We start from the raw sequence: 26,821 nt of genomic DNA on the forward strand, positions 1-26,821 counted from the left end.
TTTCTTCAGGGAGCAGGGTTAAGGACGATTGTGAGGGAGCCGACCACCATATGGCAGAATAATTAGTATTAGACCCCGGTGCAGAGAAATGCCCCCCTCCTCTGCTACACACACACACACACACACACACACCAGCATGGTGAAAGCAGTGCCCTGCTGTGGAGCTGAGGTGTGTGCTGGGAAAAATGCCTTCACATCAGAGGCCGGGTTCTGAAAGGAGCGGCAGGTCTCCCGGCCCCGGGCCTTTCAGTCCTACCAGGGGACCACCAGGAGGGCGGCGCTGTGGGCACTTCCTCGCCAGTGAGGAGATTTGCACTTAACCAAACACAACCACAGAGAGAGATTAAGAGCTAACGACGAGCTTGGTGGCCTCTACCTCCACTGCTCCAGGAGAAGAAGAAAAGGCAAGAAAAATTGTTAATGAGCAGAGGCAGTGGAGTCAAAGGAGCCAGTGCCCTCCTCCTGTTGTGGCTGTGATGGTGTGAAAGCACCTGGTGTTTTGTTGATAAGCCTCACCCTCCAGAGTCTGTGTCTTCGGGGCAGCGAGAGTGTGTGTTGTGGGCGTCTTCCCCTGAGACGGAGGCTGTGGTCTGGACTTGGAGTTCAGGAAACAAGGAGGTCTGAGGTCCTCAGGACGAGCTTTCATGTGAGACAAGAACCGTGGACACAATAAGGGACGATGATTTGGACGGTCATGTGGCTAGAAGAGAAGTGAAAGAGAAAAACTCTCAGTATAGTGCAAAGTTAAAGTTAAAGAGATCAAATATTTTCAGTGTGTCCTTCATCCCTTTAAGTAACAAAACAAATTAAGTAAAATGTATTGAACAAATAAAAACTAAGTGACAACAAAAAAAAAGTTTTCAACAATATTAATAAATAAAAGAAAAAAATTAACAAATTAAAAAATACACGAAATAAATTTAAAAAAGAAAAATTAAATAAAAAAACAATGTCAATACATTACTTTAAAACAAATAATTAATAATACTAATTATTTGATACATATAAAAACTAATCAAAACAAAAACATTATAAATTCAATGAATAAATAAGTCAAAAGGAAATCAATAAAAAACAAAAACAAAAAATATTAATCTATTATTATCTAAACACACAAAAATAAAATAAAATAAAATTAAAAAGAAAAAAGAAAATTACAAAACTTTAAATCCATTCTGAAATAATAATTTACCCTAATTTAACCTGGCTGATCAAAAATAAATGTAAAAAAAAAAAAGCATTAGTACCTATTTTCAAAATATTAATAAATATAAAAAACAAAATTTGAAAAAATAAATAAATAAGTAAATCATTATTAAGGAATAGAAAAGAAAATTTAATTAAAAAAATACAGTCAATAAATTTGATTTTTTTAATTAGGCAAAAAGGAACAAAAAACAAATAATAATAACTGTTATTTCACACATATAAAAATACTAATTAAAACCTAAACATTAAAATACGATAAATTTGTAAAAAAAATAAATAAATAAAAATAAAAATAAAAAATAAAATTGCATAACTTTAAAGAAAACTTTAACCAAAATAACAACAAATATTGTGCAAAACATCAAGCTATTTATTATTAGTGCGATTAGTATAAAAAATAAATAAATAATTTGGCATTTGTTTGTGTGATCCTTCCATTTACCTTTAACACTCTGTTGTGATTGACATTTATTGCTGATCCAAAATAACATGTCTTTCATGTCACTCAGTATACAAAATAAAAGTCACTCTGAGAAACATCTGTGTCCACTGCTACTACAAAATAAAAGCCTGAATGAGAAACCCTGCTGAGCTGTTAGTGGAGGAGAATTCAAATGATGCATGACAGCACCACTGCCCTCTTGTGTTGTTAAATCAGATCACCGGTAACTCCACTGCTCTCCTCTTACATCCACAACCTCCCTCCTCTTTAAAAGAAAGGAGGCAGAAAATTATCTCAAGGGTGATAAAACTCTTTGGAGCACACGGTCAGGACGTGGGAGATAAAAGCAAGCAGGACGGTCAATATTGGAAATGCGGAGGGACGGACAGCTGCCGGCAGCACGCCAACCAGTGAGAAGCAGCCCAGCGTACAGCCTCGGTGCCAGTGACTCATTCAGACCCTCTCTGGCCTTTAGAGAGCAAACAGTTGTAATAAATGTCCCGCAGACGCTGGGCTTTATTTGCCTTGGATTTAAGCTTCATCTAAAACAAAGTTCAGCTCCTCACCCTTTTAACGCACAATAAAGACAAAGAGAAAATGCACAGATTCAACATCTGTCTGAGTACAATGATGAACCAGGAGAGCTTCAGACAGACAGAGAAAGGGAGGGAGGAAGGTGGTGTCACTGTCTGTGACTCACACAGGGAGGATCAGCTTTTAAATCCCTGCACCATCTCCACTGATTCCCCTCTCTCAGATCTGGAGGCTTTAAAGATTTGCATTCTTGTGATGTAAAGAGGGAGAAGTGAGGTAGAAACAGTTGAACAAGAGCCGCTGATGGGGGCCCTTCCTCCTCCTCGCTCCTCTTCCTCCCCTACGGCCTCCTCATTACCTGTCACGGGCTGAGGAAGCCTTTGTGAGGTGAGACTCGGCTGGTGTCATCACACTCGTGACCTTCTGCAGAGCAGGTCCGGGCATGAATGTTTCACGTAGGCTTGTGTCATTACGGCCCACGCAAAAGCTCTTTTAATGCGTCCACACACGCAAACACAATCGTACAGTACAGGACAAAGCAGCGTGTCCTGTTTCTTATCACAAACAGCGGTCACACTGATGAGTGTGTGTGAGATCCACCCTGAAAGAGCAGCTCACACCTGATGTTTTCACAGTTACTCAAAAGATGGCTTAATCCTGCTTTATCACTTGCTTTTCTTTAGAAACCCAAAGACAACCTTGGCGATTGCATCCCCACACAATGACTGTATTTCTTATCCTTCACTTTATTGTGTTTTTCACAACCATTTCAATGTGTTTCTTGCCGTTTGCCACACAAATAAACTTAGTAGTCATATCCGGCACAACCTCACCAATTTCCAAGGTTCATGGAGAACACAAAAGGTTAAAGAGATAAAACTCCAGCAAGCTTCCCGGATCAATGTCTTGATTTGTTGCCTTCATCAGATCTAAAGATAAAGTTGCTCTATGTACTGTTGCTGGAGTTTTACCTCTTTATACCAATGAACATGTGTTGCGTTTACCAGCTGAGGAATATCTCCAAATGTCGGTCACTTTTGTCCTCCAATAACACCGAGACAATCATACATGCTCTTATATCCTCCCTCCCTGATTACTGCAATGCTTTGTTCACCTGCCTAGGCATCCACACCTATTTTGGCTTCCCTGCATTGGCTTCCAGTCTCTTTTCGAATCCATTTTAAAGTTCTTGTAATGACATATAAGGCTCTCGGAGATCTGGCACCAGAGCTTCTCAAACCGTATCGTCCAAACAGGCCCCTCAGGTCTGCTAGTCTGGGTCTTCTAACTGTTCCAGGGTCCAGGTTAAAGACAAAGGGTGATCGAGCCTGGTCAGTTCCTGCTCCTCTGCTCTGGAACAGCCTCCCACTGAGCATGGAAAGTGCTCTACAAATAAAGTTATTACTATTGTTGTCTTGCTTATCTTCACAAATCAGGCTCAAAAGGCAGCACTGCACGGGCCATAATTTAATAATGTATGATTTGTTTTTATTTACAAAAGAGTGAATAAATGATAAGTTATAGAAAATTTTGTTTTATGCTCACAAAGAGTTTTGTCTGATAAGTAAAAGTGGATCATAGGTTATTATCAATTTTTGCACACATCTGCCATATCATGAAATATAGCGACAGAAAAATCTTATTGAAGGATAATTCTGGTTTATTACAACTTATGAAAGTATATAAGATTTGATTTGATTTAAAGCTCTGCAGCAGCTTTAATGCACCTTTTAGTTCACGTTATTTGGTCACACTGGGGTTTTAGAGCATTTTTGAATTTGGTAGCACTGATTTGTATCCTCTCCCCTGCCGCTCTGCTTTCACATTAGTTATGTTGTTCTGTACTCAAGTACACTTGCGTCATCATTTACATGACATTTTCCTTGTGCTACAGTGCAGAAAAGGGCGCCGCAGACAGACACAGCTGCCCCGAGATCGCCATCAGCAGGGACTGTTGGACTAGCGAGGCAAAGCTCTGCTCCTGACCGTAGGAGGGCCACTACTGTCTGGTTGAAGACAAAGATACTGGATTACTACAAGATGGCCCACCTACAATATACTCCCATTGTATGAAATGGTTTACATTTCCAGTCTCCTAAGTAGGCGTTGTCCCCCGTACCCCAGTCAAAGACGAGTATCCCCAACCTCGCTTCTGTCAACATGTGTGTACCCTTACTGGCCGTAAGCTAAATAAATAAACGGTCCGTGAAATTTTTATTTTTTCCAGCGGATGTCTTAGTTACAACATGATTGAGCTAACTGGAGTAGTTTCATGTCGTATCCGACAACAGGAGGCTTTTAACAGATGACGTCCTGATGTTAGCTTTGCTGCTGCTGTTAGCTGTCCCTGTCAGCTGCAGCCACTGATGCTTTCTAGACTTCGTGATTTCCCAAAACTGAATAAATACCACACATAGCAACACAAAACTGCTTTGCTAGCTCAATCATGTTATAACTAAGATATCCGCTGGAAAAAATATTTTTTTAAATCCAGTGTCTTTGGTGAAACTGCACTGATTTCAGCACCAGAGAGGAGATACCTGTTGCCAGATCTCGCGAGAGTGTGTTGTTGAGACAGAGACAGGTCTTGAACAAAGTAAATTTTATCTGTTACCCCTCTATTTTCCACGTCCATGTCTAGGAGCAGGGTGTCCTGGCTCTTGTTGGGATAGAAGGGTAAGGACAAGTGTTTCGGCTACACCGCCCTCCAAACAGAGGTTTTTCAGAGGCATGCTCCAAACCGAGTGTTACGAAAATCATCGTCAGGATGACTGCACAGGCAACAAGAGTAACAAATGTATTTCCTTCATTAATGAAGATTTAAAAATTCTGATAACATTCGTATTATGTTAGTTTAACGTGGTTTCAATGTATTATGGCCCTTTTCTTTATAACAAGCATAACAAAAAACATCACTAGTAGTATGCTGATGTTTCGGTGGCTAACTAGCTAGCTAACATTTGCTGATTTGTGCATGACACTATCGCATTTTGACATATTTCCATGTCGCATTTCCCCCTTTGATGGTGTAGGGTCTGCACTTGTTACCACTCCTCTAATATCAGAGCAGACTGCCACAGTCAGAGCACAGGTTGCTAACGTTAGCCTACAGAACACCGCTAATGATGAAGCAGTGTTCTTTTTTAGTAGATGACTTGTTTGATTGATTAAAAGTGTGAAATCCAACTTACGAACGAATCGCGAGCGTCAGTGCTTTTCGATCTTCATGAGAATATTGCCAGACTCAGGTCTGCTTACGTATCACGGTCTTCAAGGGTTGCTTCATTTCACAGGGGAATATTTCAACCACTACCCCTACCCTGGAGGGGCAAGGTGGCACTTGGAAAACGAGGGGTAGGGCCTTAAATACCACTGAATTTATAGCATTGGAATATTTGTAAATTTAAAATCGATCCAAGACAAAAAGTTGAATCAGATGTTGAGAGTTGTAACTGTATGTTGACCCTTCAGCTCCAATCTGATAGTTACAGAATCTTAAAATAACCATTCAATGACAAAACTGCTGCACTACTCATAACTGGAACATGTCACAGAGGAAAGCATTTCCATCACACACAGTAGGTAATAGTGTGGTTTCTGTCCACACCCATATCACTCGTGTGGGCTCCTTCGGGGCCCTGCAGGCCCCCAGGAAACAGGCTGACCTCCTGGCGTCAGGCAACCCACACGCTGTCCTCACACAGCCAGAACTGGCTAATGTCATTACGGGCCTGTTTGTGGTCAACGGCTCCCTGATTGAGATGTACAAGAAGCGCTGCTCGATGAATGTAGGAAGTCTATTAGTTAGTCAGAGTCCCAGATGGCCTACAGAGGACAGACTTGCGTGTGCTCCTTAACCCCCCCTCACCTCTAAACACACACACACACACATACACACGAGCATACATAACACACATGCACGCACACACACACACACACACTTAATTACACTGCCTCCGAGTGAACCCTCTGACAGGCGGACGACTACGAGCAAAGACAGAAGTGTGTCTATGTCCCAGTGTCTGCAGGAACAGAGAATTCTTCACAGAGCTGATGCACAAGAAAGCCAGGCTTAGGCCCTAACAAGGTTAAACCCCTGAAAAAGAGTGACTTTTTAAATCATGGAGATTTGTGTTTCTGCGGGGTGTAATTAGCTTTGCTGCGGGGGAGGAGGGAGGGTGGATGAAGGGTCGGGATGCTGGCGAGGGGGCCGGCGAGAGGCAAAGCGGGGGACGATGACAGTGGGGCGCATTGTGGAGTCCGGCGGATTCAGGGGAGTAAATCTGATTATCAGCTCGTGTCAGAAGCCAGGCTCAGATACAGCTTAGCATTCAGAGCAACTTTCTACTTTCGATGGTTAGACAATGACCCCCCTTTGCTGGCCCACGCAACCCCAGAGGGCCCGGCAACTCTTCCCCTGAAGCCCCCACATCCTGAAACAACACAACACAGCACAGGACAGGACTCCAATACAGCACGACATACAGTGGTGGAAGAAGTATTCAACTTTATACACAAACATCTGTGTACAGGTGTTGGGGAGTACTACCACTACTACCACTACTACTACTACATGTGTGATATTGCATAAACACATCGTGGCTCCAGAGGGAGCTGTGCAAGCGGGGTTCAACTTTAATGTTTTTTTCACTTGCCTTGTCGGGCAAGGGGTCAGAAATCTACTTGCTCAGAGTAAATTATACTTGCCCCTACACAAACTGTTTTATTTACTAGCAGTTATCGAACAAAGACGAAAGTGAATTGTCATGAAAAACAATTCTGTTTTATCTGCCTTCCTCTCAAGCTTGCAGCATACACACAGTTGGAGTTTTGCCCACATCCTTGCCAACAACGCCACCTAACTCAACTCCTGATTCCAGGATAATGGAAACGCTCGCTGTCACTTCAGCTCATAAACCTTGTCTTTACCTGCTTTCCTTTTCCCCGCATGTGCCAAGTACCGTGCATGTGCAACTTTTAACAGTAATGAGAAGGAGGTTACTAGATGGCTCACTCCAGAAAAAAACTGTGTGTTTAATTATTTTTTACCGCATGCTGGATCAGGCGAGTGAGTTGCTGGATTTACTAGCCAGACATGGCATTTTACTTGCCTCTGGTGATGTTTACTGTTGAGCCCTGACGAGTGATGTTTGGGTGTAAAGGTTCTTAAAAAATCTGGGGGTGTGGAGTTAGAAAGAAGGAGGTTTAGCAGACCTGTGATTGAAGCTAACAGATTAAGACTACATTAGCTGTGATGACACACACCCTTTGGCATTGTGGGTAATGTAGGCACCAGGTTTTGACAAGAATGCATAAAATAAACTAGAAGAATACTCACAGAGTGCAGACCTCAGCCGGGGCCAAATGCCCTCACTGGCAATGTTAACAACAGTGACTAATGATTCATGTATCTGCTCTATGATTCAGATCTGCTCCAAAATTGAATGGGTTTTCCTAGGCTGCAACTTCCGGAGCTGAAAAATGAAGCCATCATAGAAGTGCAAAAAAACTGCAGTTCTTCAAGTGGCCACTTGAGGCTGGCCCCAGAAGCGAGTCAATCTCCGAAGAGCCCCATGTTAAAATGCACAACTTACAGCAGAAATAAACATGTTTGCAGCCTGGTACAAAAACAGTTTCTCTAAGGTCTCTATAGCTAATTTCCCCGTTCATGACCACTGTGCCGGGGTGAATTTTTATATACCTCACCTCTTTAAATGTTATTAAAGGTTAAAGTTATGCATAATTAAGGGCGCGCCGCTTTGAGTGACATGTGGGTGCCATCCTTTGACAAGTTGCTAGCATGCAAGCTATTGCTATTTCTGTGTGTTTTAGGTCATGAAAGTTAATCATAAAGTTTTGGTCGCCTAAAAAAGGTGTTTGGTTGTACCAAAAGACCTTCTAAGAAGTAAGATGTCTTTTTTTTCGCTGGCAAAAATTAGCATTAGCATAAGCACAGTTGACCATAGCTATAAATGCACCATGCTAACCAAGCTAGCAGCTACGTTAGGGTTAGCTCCACCCCTCTGATCCAAATATGGTCACTTCTGTGTCTAAGAATCCAACATGGCGACGACCAAAATGCCACGTTCAAGGCTTTAAAATGTGAGTCAACAATCCCATGGGTGACAGCACAGTGGCTATGTCCTTTATTTTAAACAATCCCTCATTCTTCCTTGGCTCATGCTTCACTTTTCCACCAAGTTTCATAAAAATTGAGCAAGTAGTTTTCCCGTAAGCTGACAGACAGGCAAATTAACCTAACTGAAAACATAACCTCCTTTGCGAAGGGCTCTGGTTCTCTTGCATCAACTTTGATCCTTTTCTTTTTAAAACTGTCCATCGTGAGTCCAACAATACTATGTGCCGGATACATCCGTGGTTTCTTGCAGTAACTTACATAAATGGCTGGTGTAGATAATTAACAGTTGAGTATGTGCAATGCTATATCAGGAGAGCATTCTTACAGGACCGTACCAGTGGTTTTGCATGATCGACCCGTGTTTAAAAGTCTGATTAATGCCTGCTGTGTATCGTCAAGCGGTTTTCAGACTAGTAAAAAGTGTGGAGAGTGATGAGGCTTCACTCAGTATTTAAAAAAACAACTGAAACCATAAAACCTTGGCTGAACTCCTTGTGCAAAAAACCCCACATATATTAAGTTTTAAATTGGAGCTGTGCAGCCCTGTTGGCTTGTTTGGGCACCTGTGCATTCTGACCTGGACTGTCCCATTGCAGCTCGTGTCCCGGGTGACAGTACAGGAGCTGTGACGCCTATATAAAGCAGGCTGCTGGGTCAACAGCCTCTTGTCGGCTGTCTGCCTGTTTAGACAGGGACACGCTTGTTGTAAAAGTTGTATTCGCTGTATGACAGGAGCAGTTTCACCATCACAATGCCCTGGTGATTTATTAGATATAGCGGCAGCAGTGGAGACATGGAGAATGGCAGAGGGTGATGCCAGGCCTGATGAAGTGGCTGAATGCAGAAGTGCTGAAGGCAGTCGAGGATGTAAATGAGGCTGTAAGGACCAGCAAGCGTCTTTGTCTGCCGACTTTACTTGTTTGTTTAACCAGAGGCCAAGACAGGAAGCCAGCCCACACAACTCTGCTGTCCCCATGGCAACCCCACTGTTAATTGTGGCACATCCACTCCCAGACTCTTTTCAGCCAAGGGGAGAGGTGGGGACTTTTGAGTGTCGGAGGAGAGACAGACGAAGTGTGTGTGTGTGTGTGTGTTTCTTTTTACTTGCTAGAGGAAAGGGAAGAATATTTGGTTAGATTTTGGAATCTGCTGGATTGGAAAATGCTCAATCACTGAATATAAGTTTAATCATTAATCACTGTGTGTGTGTCACCAAAGATAAAAGCCTAACCTTTCAAATGTGAAGATTTGCTGCTCTTTCTGTTTTATTATTGTATATTGAATATCGTTGGGTCAGATAGACAAATCAAGCACTTTACCATGGCACCTGGGCTTTTAAAAACTGTAATTTTAATAGGCATTTTTGACTTTTAGATGAGTAGAAGGGCCCACACACACCACTTGTTTTGTCTCCTTTGTGGTGCTGAGAACAATTCCCACTTCTAGTTCCAAAAAGATAAGTCACTTCCTGGATGCACTTATCACCTCTGCACTGACTGCCATCTTATCAGCCGTTAACGAAGACTGGGTGGTCAGTCTCAGATATAGCCGAAACTGTACACGCACCACACAATGGTTCACGCCATCACTGTTCTCGTTCCCAGGTCGTCAAATACCGATGCTTTGTCAATTCCCCTTGTTAGCTACATTGCAGACCATCTCAGTGACTATTTCTAAAAAGCAACTAGTGACGAATTTAGTGACTTATTCAAACCATCAGGAAAATAAGTTGCTTTCTCTGATTCTTTTTTTCTGACAAACAGATGTTTTAATATGGTTTTGTCGTCGTTAAATATGGCTGGCTTTTACTTTAATTCATAAAGACTCTTGGGACATGCGAGAAGATATAGTATTAAGGCACTCACACTGTAGTGGCAGAGTCCCCGATCCCACAAGATGGCCTTGCTGACAAATGACACATAAACAGGGCTCTGCAAGAAAAGGAAATAAAGAAAAGAAGCCATTAAAAATTAATTAAAGAAGACACTGGTACACATTGAAATTTAAAAACAGATTTATCAGGGTCAGATTGAGATTGATCACTCAGAAGAGTTTAGAAATGAGCTGAATTCAGTCTCTCTGCAGGCTGGGAACAATGACTGAAGCCTGTCACAACAGATAGAAAGCCACACAGTGAGAGGGCTCCCCACAGACATTTAAACCCCCACCAGTGCATTAATAACACCTCCATCTTGCTCACTGAGCTGCTGTGAAACTCTTCCAGTGGTTTGAGCCCCTACAGCAGAAGACTCAATGATGGAGTCTGCTCTCCCACGCAGCCACTCTCCGACATCTGCTCCGTTTACAAAACGCCTGGTGCTTAACTCTCCCCTTTCTTTTTAACATGTCGCTGCCTCAGGACAGTATGGTGGTTTTATGGTGAGGGTGCATCAGTTTGACCCGTGGAGCAGGGGGCGCTGTGTTAACTCATCAATCACCGGAGACACATCACAAGCCGATGCCCAGCAGTCAGCGGAGCGGCTCATCCATCTCTCTTTGCGGCTCCTGGCAGCTCCCAGAAGCACTGAGTCAGCTCCAGAGCCAGTCCACTCCAGGGAGCAAGAGAGCAGATCCTCCCAGAACTCACCCCTCATTCATGGGCTGTAACCCCAGACCAGAGTGGGTTGACAGGGGCCAAGAGGGGCTCCCAGGGTGGGAGGACAATGGAGCTTGATGTGTGTATACATGTGTGCGTTTCCCTTTCCTTTGGAGTGCGCTGGTGTGGAGCTCTCTGCCAGCTTGTGCCAGACACTCAAACCCATTCAGTGCCACCATGAGAGGCTAGAGGGCAGCGTCAGGTCTGGCTGTCTCACCGCCTTTGTCTAGTGGCTTCATTTAGACCGTACCTGTTGTATTTAACAAAGCCCACCACATATGATTATGCACATTATGCGAGAAATACCTCGCCAGCTCTCCATACTTAATAGAAGCCTTAATTGCAGCCGAATAATGAACAACGACCAATTTCCCAGTGAATCATGGGTGCTTGCCGCCCAATGACCTTGTTGTTACTAATTATATGCTGAATGTGAAATCAAGTACATTTTGAGACAGTAAAGGATGAAGTGGCTGGGGGTTGGCCCGGGACGACAATGTGGAGAAATTATGTGAACTGAAACAGAAAAGAAGGCAGAGGAAAGAGGCCAAAATTCAAATGAATATGGAAATAAACAAGAGAAAATTGTGTAAATTTTACATTGTCAAAAGTGTGTGGAAAAAATGCTAAACCAATGCTTTTAAAAGATATATTTAATTATCTATTATTTCTATGTAGTACTAAAGATGTTACAAGCTCTGCCTCGACCCATTTGGAGATCAACGTTTTTTTCCCTGTGGCATGCGCATGTTGTAAATTCTTTGCAACAGGAGCGCCATGTATTTCCACCATGCTACAAACACCAGCAATGTAACGAGGCTCTGAGCGTCTATTCACATGCACATTAGGCATTTTTTGTTCTTTAGTTTGGGGAAAACACTGTGCTCATCACTTTCACTTTTTAGAACCGTGGAATTTCAATGGTATTGGTATCAACTACAAAATATCGGTTATCATGACGTGCCTAAGTACTGTTAGGAACTGCAACTCTGCTCCTGCAACTTTTATTTTAAAATTACACCAGTGACAGTTCACTGAACCTCTGGATTTCTTCACAGCTGTATTATTTTTAAAAAAAATATTGGAAATTTAAACATCTACAACTGGGCAAACTTCATCTGCCGGTGAAGATCATGTTCCCAGTTCAGACCAAAGATTTGCGACGAGATGAGTTGAAACAGGCAGCTACTTGCAATGTGCCGTTCTGCAACGTTCTTAAAACCTGCTGATTCACACTGATGCAACGAAATGAGATGGTGTATCATCTCTATGCAACAACTCTCTGTACTTCTGTTCTGATTTGCAGCTTTTCAGGTTTATTTTGTGGCTGAATATAATTTGTAGCTTCTTAAAATATGAATGAGGATAGTGATAGTGAGATACTGGCTACAGCTGCATTTGTAGTTGTGATGAAACGGCAAAAAACATAAACAAAACAAGCGTCAGATGGACTGTGTTCATAATAAATACGCCACAATAATATAAAAAAATATAAATATGCGCTACCATTTTTGATACCACTGAAAAACATTGAGACTGACATTGAGAGCATAAATCTTTTCTCTTTAATCTTTTCTTGGTTAGTAACAGAAAACAGCGAAATAACTTAGTAAACATTAGGCACGTGCACAGATAGACCCCGGGTGGTGCTCAAGCACCTGTCCTTTTGCCCTCTGACTAGATAAGTGCCCTCCTTTAAATGATATTTTAGTCTTTTAAATTGGCCCATGGCATCAGTTCTTAATTAGAGGTGTGCTGTTTGCCTGACAACAGCATTTCAGTCGAGCCCCTCCTCCTTCTTCAACTTCCCTTGTGGCAGCCGCACGAACATCGAGCGCTCTGCAGAACAGCATTATGTCTCCCTCATCTGCCATCAAGGACAGCCAGGTAACGATAGTGTTTGCCACTGATGTAAAATTAAACCACTACTAAAACATCTCAGTACCACCAGTCCTATGTAGGCAATAACTCACCATTAAGTTTAACAACACGTCAGCTAGTCTGGCGTAAAACCACACCATCTCCCGCCTTCACCAACTGTCCAGTGCGAGCGAGACAGACGCTGAATTGCTTTCCCAGAACTAAATTTAAAATAATATTTGCATCTCCCACTTTGCATCTCTGATAAACAATTTAAACAAAAATGACACGCAGTTTGAGGCTGCACTGCGTCAAGAGCGCAGGGGAGAAGAGGAGGCGCAGGGTGTATGCTTTTGTTCTCTGGCGTACTGACATTGTGGAAAATGAGTATTGAAACCGTTCAAAGCATTCAGAATGTATCTATAAATGAATACTTTTAAATGAAATAAATAATGAAATAAATAATAATGCCATCCATTTGTAAAACCATGCCACAACCAAAGCTAACAGAAGCTAAGCTAATCAAAGCTAGCCTCCTTCTGGCTTTGATGTCATCGTTTGACCCATCATCACAAATACTACACATAATCCCATATAGGGTTTGTCTAAAGTGATTGCTGCTCCTCTTTTCCTTGTTCAATTAAGATGATGAGATTAGAGAGATTCCTAGCAGATGGGATTTCCACTGTGCATGTGTCGACAACATGTACCCCCCCCACTTTTCCATGCAAACTCCACCTCAAGGTACTTCCTGTCGGATCCACTGAGCGCAGAGCGGCGTGGGCTGGCAGGACTCAAGCAGACAGGAAGTGCTGTGGTGCCGGCCTGAGCCAGCAGGGGGAAATATGGTCAAATATGGTGGGCCTTATCAATAATGAGTAGGTGGAAGGGGCTAGATCAAATTACCAATTTAGAGCTAATCACCAAAGTGGTGACTGGTCTTTGCTTTATCTCCTCTCCCACTCTGCCTTCTCCTCTCTCTGGTGATTCCTGCCGCCATCTGTCCCGTCTTTCTCAGGGGAGCCTTTCCTTCTCTCCTGAACACCACATGGGATGTTTTATTAATTCTGTTTCACCTGATTACACCCTGTCTGTGAGTCAGGGCACATTAATAGGCATTTAATCAACGTTTAATTAAGGGAACAGGCACTGAACAGAGAGCCACAGATCAGAGCTGCATCCTGGTGAGGTCAGCACCAAGGACACACTAACACACATTATATAGACATATGTTGAAAGAAACAAGCTGCTGTTACTGCGGCGGCACCGCACTTAAAACCTGCACATAACACTGTAATGTAAAGGATTTTTAAAGCCTTTAAATGTTGAAATATATTCAACAAATGCCATTAAAATAAGGCTTCAAGGCCTTCTTACAAAGTTGAATCCAGTCTTAGTTACTCTTCTATTTTGTGCCGTTATCAACTTGAAGTTTGGAAAAAATGGAATTTTGATGAGCAGAAACAAGTTGTGAACACAACATCATGTCCTTTAAAAGCTTAACTTTGGTGGGTTTTTTTCAACTGGACTCTGTTTTTTCCATGTTTTTGTGGCAAAGTAACTAATAAAGAAAACTAATTTTGAAACCGGTCCAGTACTGAGCAAGAGCGCTGCACACAGCAGAGGCAAAACAGGTTGCACTGGATCCACTTGGGGCATTTGGCACTGTCAATTTATGTCCACTGAAAGTCCTTGTTTTTGCCACTGACGGGCTCAGATTGTTATTCTACGTGTCTGACAACATTATGGAAAGGATCCCTACAGAGATAGACCTTTCCATTAAAGAGCAGGATCCTTTTTAACCAGAAAAAGCAATGAAATCGTTATCACCATACACACCAAACTGCAACTAAATAAACAGTACTTATAGTGTGTATAGAGGCAGCATTTTTTCACATCTAACTGGGTGATTTAAGATTTACTTTCAACCAAACCAGAGCTGGTGATTGTTGGAACAGTGGAAAGATGAACCAAGATGATTTTTGTGAGTTTTACTTTGTTTCTGTCGACTCTGAATGAAGTGTGTTTTGCAATGATAAAATGATATTTAAATGGAGTCTGGTGGGTTCGACGATAGCAATTTCGGATCTTATTCTTCAGCAAAAAGCTCTATCTCTGTAGGGATCCTTTCCATAATGTCGTCAGACTCTTATAATAATCTGAGCCCGTCAGAGGCCATAGCACATAAGATGACAGTGGTTACATTGCAGCCTGTTTTGTGGCAGTGCTCTCACCCAATACTAGACCAGTTTCAAAAACTGTTTTCCCCTTTAGTCACCTAGACCAAAATTAGCTTTTAAGTTGATGTGATGAACTTGTTAGCAAAGAGTTGTTTATTTACACATCTCGCGGTCATTACGAAACATCATTAATTTGGAGTCTTTTTACTGACCACTTGGTAAATGAGTCTAAGATTCACTTGCCTTTGGCCCTGTTTTTGGTCTCTACCACCTCCTGAGGGACATATCTCTTTAGCTGCTAAGTTGCTAACAAGTAGCGTTAAATGACAATATGACAGTGCTGGAAGTAAACCAAACAATAACATTGCAGGCTGTTTCATTTCCTGAATACAGTTCCATTTTTACCCTTTGTTTTTACTTTGTATGATATGACTTAAATCATAAGAAAGAAAGTAATTCGTAGGGGGTTTAACCGAATAACCAAATTCAGACTGGTGCTCTGAGACTAAATAACCTCCAAATTTACACAGGCCCCTTTTTAACAGTCTGTCCAAGGCGGGAATGTTGCGGTGTCTTCCCACCTCACCGTTCTGTATAAATCGTAGGAACACAGAATGGGGTAGCATTGTTGCTCTGCTGTTAAGCCAGCAGTAGAGGTAATAACAGAGTCGAATCAACATCAGCTTAAAATGTGGAAAGCCATTGCACTAGAAACTAATGCAGCTGTGTTACACGTTATGCCTCTTGCACTTTCGGTTTTGCTAAAGTCACACCCCGGGGCAGCATAATGTCAGCATAGTTTAGTCGAAAAAGCAAAGGCGGTGTAATGTGGATCTTCATTTCAACAGTCTTGCAAAATCTCTGTTTAGAAAACGCTACAGATCACTACACAAAAATCAGCTGCCGGATTTGTCGATAAACCAATGAACTTAGAGACAAAAGAGCTACAAAGATCCAAAAGCCCAGACAAAAACTTTAAAAGCACACCACAGGAACTCGACAATGCAGCGCAACACAACTGACGAGGGGATCCAGTTCACAAAACAATCAAGCAAACGTTCAAGCTATCAATGGCAAACAAAAGGCGTGTGTGACCACCTCAGCATGGCTTTGGCCAGGTTAGAAGCAAAGACAGAATAGGAGAGCATGCAGATTGAGAGAGAGAAAGCCCGGGGTCAGCTATAATGAGCCGTGAATGTGAGCATCCGACCAATCCTGTTTAATGGGGTTCATCCTTGGAAAGGTTTCTGTCCTGCCTCGCACCGGTGTTTGTGTGTGTTCACGTTGGGGTTCGGGTCAGGGGGCTGCAAGGACTCTGTGACCCTGAAATGAGCTCCGGAGTCAGTGGGGAACCCCGCTGGCAGGACAGAGCTCCTTTTATGCTTTAATCTGCAAGCAAGGGGGATCAATATGGCAACTATTGGTGCCGGGATTGTGCGCAGGAATAAGCGGTCCAGCCATTTTAGATGTCTCACAGGGGGTTGGCGCACCCTGACAAAAAAGCACCACCAGTCACAATGACCTGTGGGACAGTGGCACACCAGCAGCTAACCTACTTAACATTCATTAGTGTCAGAGAGGTGGACAGATGCTCCGGGTCTTACGGATCTTCTCTCTCATGTTCTCTACATGGGGCTCATTCAGCAGCGTTTGACGTGTCTTTCATTTGGGATATTGGAGTTGTGGGCGGTGGCGGCGGCAGGCCGCTCAGCTGTGGATTTAGGAAGAGCTGGGTGGGCATGGATGGACTCACCCTGTGAGCGTGGTGTGCTGAGCGGGAGCCGTCAGGCAGCCAGGTGCTCCTGCTGACGGGATGCCTGGGCCGAGCCAGAAGCCTCCGGGGATGCTTGAAATCTTGATTTCTGGAAGGTTTGTTTTCCCAGTGTGGCTCTGGAGCTCCTCTCCTCTCGACAGCAGACATGTCCAGCGAGCCCTAATCTTTAAATTTACTCATCGTCTTGGTAAAAATGTGAACATTTCACCACTGAAGTCCTTAAGTAACAAGAAAACACCGTCATTTCACCAAAGAAGTTGGTGAAAAAAGTACCTTCATGCTTTGTAGCGGACTGATTTAAGAATAGAGCAATGCCTCTCTGTGGGAGGTTAAAAAATGCTCTCTATTTAAATAGCTTATGGCTGTTAATAATTACCATCCTGCTAAACTAGTGCAACTCTCTCATGCATGTCGTTTCCTTGGCAAGGAAAGAGACAGAGCTTTGTCCCTTTTGAGTTTGCTACGAATTTGCAGGGAAATAATAAACTTAAACCCAGTGTCCCCTCCACATGCAACACAAAAACGAGGGCTACAATAAACCAAAGCTTTCAATTAAGAAGTGAACAGCACTGTAGCCCCACACAGTGACAGAGGCCAGAACAGAAATCAGGAGCAGCTGGACAGAGAGAGGGCTTTTCAGCCCAACTCCAGACACAACATGGATCAGGTTCTGGGCTGCTACACAGCAGCATAAATCTCCTGGCCTTAATTACATTACAGGGCATATAGTGGCAAGCTCTGTGGAAACAATGGACCCTATCAATTCCACAAATCAGAGCTCGGCAGAGTGTGTGTGTGCGCTTCTGTGTGTGTGCATGTTCTGAACAGCCCTCTATCTGTGTCTCCAATCAAAGCTTATTATCGTGAGTGTGACTTGAGTTGGAGGTTCTTCTTCTGAAGATTTGTGCTGCTAGAATGACCAAGTAAATACGCTCTGGGTGTAATATTAACAAGGGTTGTGGACAAGTGGGGAGTAGTCAATGTGTTCCATGGTGACCAGACCAAACACTTATAGTGGAGACACAAGCAGCTACCCCCTCACAACCCATGTCCCACTTCAGCTGCAAGAAGAAATCTTTTAAGCTTATTTTAGTTTTGAAACACATCTGTGTTCTGCTGAAGCTGCAGAAAGAAGAATCTGCTTTGTTTAATTTCTCTAAAACTGACAAATAAATAAAAAAAGAAGAAGCATGAAAATACTCCGATCATAAAAGCACAACTTGTGACATGTACTAAAGCCTCTTGGGACCATCTGAGATCAACCTCTCCTTTACATCTCCCTTCCTAAAGCACACTCTCTCAGAGGTCTCCCTCTGTTCGACCCTACGGGGGCTCTGCAGTTCTTTCTGGGTAATCTGGATGCCACAATACCAGTTGCTAAGACACTGCAGGAAAATGCATTGTGTGAGGGGAAGTAAGGTTGGACATCGCACTGGTTTTGTGGCATGGATGTCAATGCGTTTTTTTTTTTTTTTGTCTTTAATGAAGAGAACTTTTGGGTCGTCAGTACATCCTTGTTTCAAGATATTTTAATACAGATTTTATTGCATTGAATAATCAACACAACGCAAACTGGTTGAGTTATGAATTGTCTTGTATTTGTGCTGTTTGATTCCTTACCGTTTAATCCTTTCTTCACCTGATTTTTTACTTGTTACTCATTTTGATTTAATTCTCAGTTGGTTACTTGTTATTTTAATGCATAATTAACATCTGGCTGGAGCTGAACATTAGCCACTTAGCTATCACTAGCACATTTACAATGGAGTTGATCCATGTGCATTTTCCCTACAGAGATAAAAACGAAAAAGCTCTTCAAATCATAATTTAATCATGCTGTAACTACTTTTTTGGCCACTTGGTGGACAAAGGAAACAAGCAGCAAACATAAAAAGTGCTTGTAAACAGACGCCTATTAACACAGCAGATACAGAGCAAAACATCTGCATTACTTTGGTGTCGTTTGTGTCCACTACGGGTGTACCTGACTTAGGATAATGTCAGTCAAATTGTATTTGGTTGTTCGACACGAATATTCGACTATTTGTTCTCTTTTCTGCATGAAGACTTTGAGAGTTTGAACAGGATTCAGCAGAATGTTTAGGGTGACAATCATGTTAACATAATATAGCAAACAAGCAACAACGAAGTTAGCCCTCCGAGCTAATGTTGGCTAACTATGCTAATAACTGATCAGAAATGTGCAGACACTAGATATCAGACAAAAGCCAGAGACAGTACCACATTAAGTTGCTGTGAGCTGTAAATGTGTGATTTCTAAGCAGAAGCCAGAGGATAGTGTTACCTCGAAGCCTGACCGGGCAAAGTCTCTCTTCCCTCAGGCAGCTGCCTCCGTCTCACTCAGGCTAACCCTGGGTATGGGTCTGCAGCTGCCTGTACCAAAGAGCAGCATGAAAGCAAAGAGCACTGACTCTGCAGCTATATCTGGAGACCAAAAAGACAAAAAACAAGAATAAATGCTCAACTTGAAGAGTCTTGCTTGACTGAGGGGTCTCTGACTGATAGTTGAACCTAATTTCAATCTGATAACTGTAGGTGCAATGTTCTCATTTTAGCTTTGTCTTTGGTCTCCACAAACTCCTCAAGAAAATATCTGTCTCATTAGGTGTTAAATGCTCCAGGAAGGTTAACCAGCCAGTTGCTATCTGTGTCTATTAGGGGTGGATGGATCGATACCAAACTATCATAAGTTTTCATTTTGAATATCAATTCTAGCATCAACAGAATGGATACCAAAAAAAGGATCAGTTTCTCTCTTCCACGTTGTACTCATTTGTATTGCCTGAGAAAAACTGTCTGTACAAACAACATTTTGTTGTCCTGACCACATCTAGAACATGTACTGCTTCTCCACTGTTGTGTGCAGCTAAACAACATACTGTCACCTGCATGCAGCGCACTGTGGAAGGGAGGTTCAGAAAAAGGAATATCAAGATACACAGTAGCCTCGAGAAATTAGTACTTTAGTCCAATCGGATCAGTATTGGTTAATGTTAGAGTCTTTTTATGAAAGTGCGTAAGGCACTTTAAATAATAAAAAGTATTAGTATCCGTAATGATATCAGCGATTTCTTGGTTTCAGATCGAAAGCAGATTTTGCGTCATTGCCCACACCTTGTGTCTGTCTGCAATTCGGTGTTAGACAGGTAGCATTCAATTAGCTTTTAGAGCTTTTTTGCTGTAACCAGGTGCCAAGTGCATCTGAAAACGACCATGGAAAGGGTGATAGTGAAACAAAGCAGTTAAGTTGAGGGCTGGAAAACCAAAACAATGAGCTGAGAGATGCTAAAGCTGCAGAGATGGGATTATACCCTTTGGGCTTGTTGCTATAAGGCACCCTTTTCACATTAAAGTAGTCATGTGATCAACTAGTAATGTAAAAATATTGATTACAGCTGCTTCAATGTTCAAACTTTACTCCTTGTTAAAAAATAATTTATGTACCACTTTATTGTTAATTGAACAACTTATTTAACACTTGGCTGAGGGACAACAGTTGAAACAGTTGGCTAACACTGGGACACTTACAACGAATGCCCCAAGACAAACCAAGAGTCATGTAGTTTTAAGATAGAATAGTCATTAATTTTCAATCTTTTCCTTTATTAGACTAAAAAAAAGTCAGAAAAAACACTCTTTCTCACACACACACAGACACACGCAAACACACACTAAACACACACAAATAAACACATACATCAGCACACAAAGCTGACAAAGCCTCCCACAAAACACATAAAAATACAATTACAAGGGCTTTCATGCTGTTCTAAGGAAAGCAGCCCTGCCCACTGCGTGCTGCTCTTTGTCGGCTGCGGGACCCAGAATCAAAGAGCATTGACCTGCACCGGCTCTGCCCGGCAGGCCTGCGGGGAGTCCTGCTCTGACTCCAAGCCCCGGTTGCCATGCCATGGGGGGTTCCCCCCCCCCCCCCCCCCCCCGACTCCCTCCTGCCGCCCCCCGGTTTGCTCCGTTATTTCCTCATCTCATCAATCTGTCAGCTAAGCCCTTTGACACGCAACACAATATGGTCCCAGTATTTCTCAGTTCATTCCCCCTCTTTTCAATATGGTTCCAGCATTTTAAGATTAGTCAGCTCACCCACAAGGTCTGCTCCCCTGGTGCCTCGGGACCAAGGGGGGGGGGGGGGGGATCCCAGCATGGCAGGCATGTACAGGCCTGAACAGCAGCCAGAGATTTATTTTTATCAAGTTATCACATGACATATATTGACCAAATATATGTGAAAACTTATTTTCAGGCTTCATTTCAAACTGGTGTAATTCTCCTAGAGTCGTAACTAAACAGTAACTTCATAGGCCAAGCTCACAAGTGTCAATCCAACCCTATTATACTTAAGATTTACTGAAGCCAAAATAATGTTCGTTTCATTATCTCATCCTGACACATGAGTAGGCTGGGTATCGTTTAAAAATTATGACACCGGTACCAATACCAGTGGGTCCATGTCATTGGTCCGCCGTCCCGTTGTTCTGATATGTGATTATACTACTATACTACTATACTGTATTTGTGTACCATAGAGGATCAGCAAACGCAACAAAAGTAGGCTACTGGTCGAGATACAAGTGCCATAGAGAAAAGAGAGTGAAACACCATAACCTCCTGTTACGGCTCTCGGCGGGCGTATTTCGGCCTTGATGGTGCGTCGCCACTGGCTCTGGGTCAGCTGGGAAAGGCTTGAGGCGAAGCAGGCTCACGGCTTATGTGTTTGTCACTTTCTTTTACTTTTTAACCCACACCATGATCTTTTCCTGACCCTAACCAAGTGGTTTTTGTGCCTAAACCTAACCAGACCTTAACCACAGGGCATCATGATGATTTCAGAACAACGGGACTTCGGAACAATGGGTTTAATATGGTCATGTTGGACCAATGGGCTGTCGGACCAATGGGCAGTTCCCATACCAGGACCCTTAAAGTGATACTGGTACCAACATTCGTGAGGTGTTGCACAGTTGTACTTTCAAATGTCATGGTGGCATCTCAGCGCCCTGAACTGCCAAGTCCATCAAAAATGCCATGCTCAACTTCAAAGCAGTGCATACTGTATGGGTTGTAGCTGCTGCTGCAGGAGTGCGAGCTCACTGGAGTGAGTTTTTTGGGACCGTTTAGTAGCTTGGTGTTTGATGTTAGCTGTGTTAGCTTTTGCTAACTGATCTGAACAGAAACAGCTAACTCAAAGTTTGTTGATCAGGTGGGGAGTCGGAAATACCCTGGAAATCCAGAGTTCTCGCGAGAGCACAATTTGAATTTGCTCAGCGAGTCACTCTGGCATCAGTAATGATGCTCATTACCTATGCCCATGAAACCGAGCTGCACCAATCATTTCGGTGTATCTGATACAGGCGGGCCAGAGGCGAGCTAAACAGATGACGACAGCACTGCGACGACGAAGTCCAGAATCAGTCAGTAAACATTGCAAGATGGCTACGGATGAACACCAGTTGTTTGAAACGGCTTTGGCCGCTACAATGAACGAGTTAGACTTGGCTTTATTTCTCTAAGAGAGGAACAGAAGACGGCGCTTGAATCTTTCCTTTGCAAGAAGGACGTTTTTCCTGTTTTGCCGACTGGATACGGCAAGAGTCTAATCTACCAGTTACTCCGCTGGTAGCTAAGCTCTGGATACGTCACCCTGTGCATTGTTCTGATTGGTCGTAGTGTTATCCAGTTGCATGCAGTGATATTTTGAAATGCATGCTTGGTGCCGCCCCTCGAGTTGGGCCATTTGCATTACTCATAGCCAGACCCTAAATCTTTCTAGATTTGAGTCTGGATTTCCAGGCTAAGTCGGAAATGGATCGGGGTCAGAACCCGGCACAAAAAGGATTGAATACAGATATTGCTTGACTGGAGACATTTCAATACTATTTGGTACTCTTCTTTTTTGGTTGATACCCATCAGGTATTGAGTATCAATACCCAGCTCTACTCATGAAGGATCTGCTTTTTGTATCCATGTATTAAAGGCCCTGAAAGCTTTTGTTGTAATCACATTCTTACTGTGAGCAACTGGATCCTTAAGTTTTGACAGTTTTGGTTATTTCACATTAGAGATTTCTTTGTTTGTGTGACTGAAGTGAGCAGGGCTGTGTTGGGAAAAGGTGAAGTCGCATATTTGCAATACTGAGGATTTAGCAACATTTGGATCATGATCTGTTGAGGACAGTTGATGAACTGATGGTTTATGTTATCAGCACTGTCGATCATATCTGATCAAACCAAGCACTAACTTATGGTAAAAAACAAAGCCAATGCATAAGTGCCACTCAAATGGCCACATGAAGCTGGCACCAAAATCAAGTCAATCCCCATAGACGGCCATGTTAAAAACCAGAAATAAACATGTTTACAGCCTGGTACAAAAAACAGTGGTCTCAACATCCATGACAACCGTACAGAGGTGGAACACCTGTTTACACTTTATCAAGACTTAAAGTTATGTATATTCAAGTTCGGTGCTCGCTGTTTGAGTGACAGGCTATCTGTGAGATGTCACTACAGTTTATGAGTCAGACGCACCCCTCGCTCCTCCACAGCTCCACCCTCTCATCCAATCAATCAGTCAATTCAGGCTCCAAAAAAAGACCAACATGGCCAAATGCCTTCACAAGGCTTCAAAACAGCAGTCCACAAACCAATGGGTGATGTCATGGTAACTAGGTCCATTATTTTATACAGTCTATGTATCAAATCACAAATATGCAGTCCTGAGGAAGCAGATCAGATATGTTTTATAAGTGTTAAACTCTTAATGAATAATATTTGGATGTTTTTTTCTGAATTTTAACCTTGATTGTTGCTTACGTAGTCGTGAATCTTTGGAGTTTAAGAGAAAAAGATTTGGGCTTTAAGTAGATTTTATAACTACTGGACAGTCTGAAGATACAACAACTATAGCTGTATGTATATCGAGCTATATATCATGAGTATGTCTCAAAAACGTTTGGGACATGCAGCTGCAACTTTTGTTGTTTTGACCTTTAAATGTACCATCCTACAGTGATATAAACTATAAATACATATAATAAATAATATTTATTTGTATAGCATTTATCTGAACAAGGTTACAAAGACAACAAAACAAGACAAAGGAAATAAAATACAAAAGTTACAAATCACAAAAGTACAAATCAGGTATTTAAATTCCAGAACTTGATGGCAAAAGCCTGGTCAACTTTAGTTACCAGCCTTGATCTAGGGACGACTAGTGAGGGTAGGCTTGAGGATCTCAGGTCACAACTTGGAGCATAGGTAGCCAGAATCTCAGCTATATAACTTGGTGCTAAACCATGTTGAGCTTTAAAAGTTATTAAAAGAATCTTAAAATCAAGTTAAAACAGTTAAAAACATGAGTTGTGGCATTCTGTACTAGTTGAAGCCAAGCTGCTGAAGATTTAGTGAGGCACGTAAACAATGCATTGCAGTGGTCGAAGCAACAGCATATATAAGCGTTTTTAAAACTAATTTGTGCTACAGCAGAGATGTATTTTAATTCTCCCTGCATTCCAAATGTTATCACGTGACAAATATTGACCAGATCTGTGTGAGAACTTATTTTCAAGCTTCAAAAGGAAGTTAAAACATGACAGTTTTTATTACAAACCGGTGAAATTCTTAAGTTGTAAATTGTAGTTTCATGAGCCATGCTTAATCCAATCTTATCATGTACATTACATTTGGTTTTCCAGTCTTTCTCATTAACTTGTACCAGCGTGTCCTCACATCTGCTTACTACACACCCATCAGTACCTAAATGTAAATGATGCATCTTGACAGAGATCCAAAAACTCCAGTCACAAAGATACTTTAAGTAAAAGTTGGCCACCTGTGAATATGGCTCACAGTTTTATGGAGAGAGCGAGGTGAAAAAGAAGAGTGTGTATCCCTGCCGCTGGACTGGACTCACTCGAGAACAGACCATTCAATTTATTTTCAAGTAAGGATGAAAGGAAGACTCCAAACTATGCATGTCGTCTATTCAGTGGTGACGCTCTTTAAAGAAAGAAAAAAAGACAGCAAAAAGAGTTGGAAAAGGGTGGAGGGGTGGAGCGCTGCATAAATTTTACATACACAAGGCAGCAGACAAAGTGATTGTTGCTTCCCCAAAACTTTTTTTTTTCTCCTCCAGAAAACACTTTCCCCGCTGAATAGGCACCTATTAGTGACTCCATTATGGGCACAGGGCTCTTGAATGGCTCCTCACTGTGCGTCTTTATCATAGTCAGGCCGTGAATACAGGCAGACCCCTCCTCCTCAAGCCCCACCAAACTCCTTACAGCTTGTATTGATAGGTGCTGGTGATGATGGGTGAGGCAGGAGGGGGGAGGTGGGCTGCCACTCTCACCCCCTGTTGTGTGCTCCAGGTGTGGTGGGTTAAGCGTAGCGCTCCGAAGCCTCTATTGTGCCGCAGACTTTTTTTCCTTTACCACTTGTTCCAATAAAAAAAAAAAAAAAAAAAAATGGATGCAGTGTTTTACATGCATTAGCTGATCTCCATAATGCCATTCCCCCACCCCTGCTGCACCCCAAAACAAGTCAGGCCTCCGGCGAATCGCTGCACACCGCCTCAGAGCCCTGTATTGTTGCTGGATTATTCAGGAGTTAGCTGAAAGAAAGGGACAGGGAGAGTGGGGTGTCTGTACTTTATCTCCAGGGGAGACAGGGGCTAAAGAAGGAGCTTCTTTAGAGGAGTGAGTTACTGCGGCGAAAAACCCGAAAACACCTGCAGAAGACAAGCGCAGGGAGGCCGAGGCAAGGAACCCCTATTGTTTGTCTTTACTTTGCTTGTCTCTCCGAGGTACTGTAAACTAGCTCCTCCTGAATGCTCCTGTTTATCACAAGTCCTATCTAATAACCTGTCACAACACTATCACCTCGCTCAGTCTGCACAAACTCTGCTGTATTGACAGACTCATCAGAATGTGGTCGGCTTCAATCAAGACTGAACAAATATCTGTGTGTGTGTGTGTGTGTGTGTGTGTGTGTGAGTGAGTGAAAGCATGATTCATTCAACTTTGAAGTTATGTGTGTACGTGCAGTTGAAGGAGGGAGACACAGAGAGTAAGCGAGACTTTATGATGAATATGGAAGCATTGTTCAGCCATGCTTACCTCCACAGGGAACCATCTGCTCCCTGTCAATGCATCACCTGCTCGTCTGAGCCGTCTCCAGGGCAACAAGGGGTGGGGGGGATTAGGAGAGGTTATGGCTTTGATGGGAGGGGCCGTCGCTGGGGACAGAGAGGAGGTTGACTGGAAGAGGAGGAGGAGGGGGGCGCTGATGGGAGAGAGGTTGCCGGGCGAATGTCGTCCTCTGCTGGTGGAGAGCGTTACAGCCAGAGTCTCCCAACATAACATCAATGTTTGGTGCTGTTTCCTCCCACTGAGGCCACTTGTTGTACATCGCTTTGGTGCTGAAGAAAGAAAATTAAAACAATTATACTGTGAAACAGTGTCCCCGTCATTGCATTTCTAAAGCAACTATTTCTTTGGCTGAAAGCATGAACGCTGTTGTAAGACGAGTCTATAGACCAGGGGTGTCAAACATACAGGAGCTGGTCCCTCTTTCCTACAATCCTCCTCTGTTGTTTGGAATTATTTCAGAGTATCAGTGCATGACATTTGTGTCTGCACTCCATAGCAACACAGCTAACTTGTGCAAACACCAGAAAAAACACCGCAAACTGCAGTGCAATGAGTGCATGAAGGCCAAGAGGCATAACGTCACTAACAACACCTCACTGAGTTGCTGTCCTTGTGCAGTGTCACTCAGACATCCATAACAACAACACTGTTCAGCATCTCAGCTGAATCACCCAGCTCCAAAAGACAGACCTCACATTTCATCTGGCCAAAGATTAACACTTATATTTAGATATTCTGCTTCTAGGATATGTATTGAATTAAGGTAAAGCAGAACTTTAGAGACATTAAGCAAGTCCTTATACAAAGTTCATATATGATTTTAGCTTGGGCATAAAGTTTGAGATTTCCAACAGCGAGCCTACATCACAACAGGAGGAGTGGGGTTTGAAAGATGT

General features: G+C 42.7%; 1 protein-coding gene across 4 annotated transcripts in view; it reads right to left on the reverse strand.

Annotated features, from left to right (window-relative positions):
- LOC125882878 (uncharacterized) overlaps window positions 1–17,043 on the reverse strand; it is a 93,233-nt gene extending 76,190 nt beyond the window's left edge. For all 4 annotated transcript variants that reach the window (XR_007448419.1, XR_007448418.1, XM_049566825.1 and 1 more), the window contains exons 1-3: window positions 16,714–17,043; window positions 10,190–10,255; window positions 517–700 (exon numbers count right to left, since the gene is read on the reverse strand). Coding sequence is in view for 2 of the 4 variants with exons in the window: in XM_049566825.1 (XP_049422782.1) it covers window positions 517–700; window positions 10,190–10,255; window positions 16,714–16,881 (418 nt within the window). In the remaining 2 variants the exon portion in view is untranslated. The remainder of the gene's footprint in view (window positions 1–516; window positions 701–10,189; window positions 10,256–16,713) is intronic.
- Window positions 17,044–26,821: the final 9,778 nt, after the last annotated feature.

The sequence above is a fragment of the Epinephelus fuscoguttatus genome, linkage group LG22 (assembly GCF_011397635.1).
Source record: "Epinephelus fuscoguttatus linkage group LG22, E.fuscoguttatus.final_Chr_v1".
In the NCBI taxonomy this organism is placed as follows: domain Eukaryota; kingdom Metazoa; phylum Chordata; class Actinopteri; order Perciformes; family Serranidae; genus Epinephelus; species Epinephelus fuscoguttatus.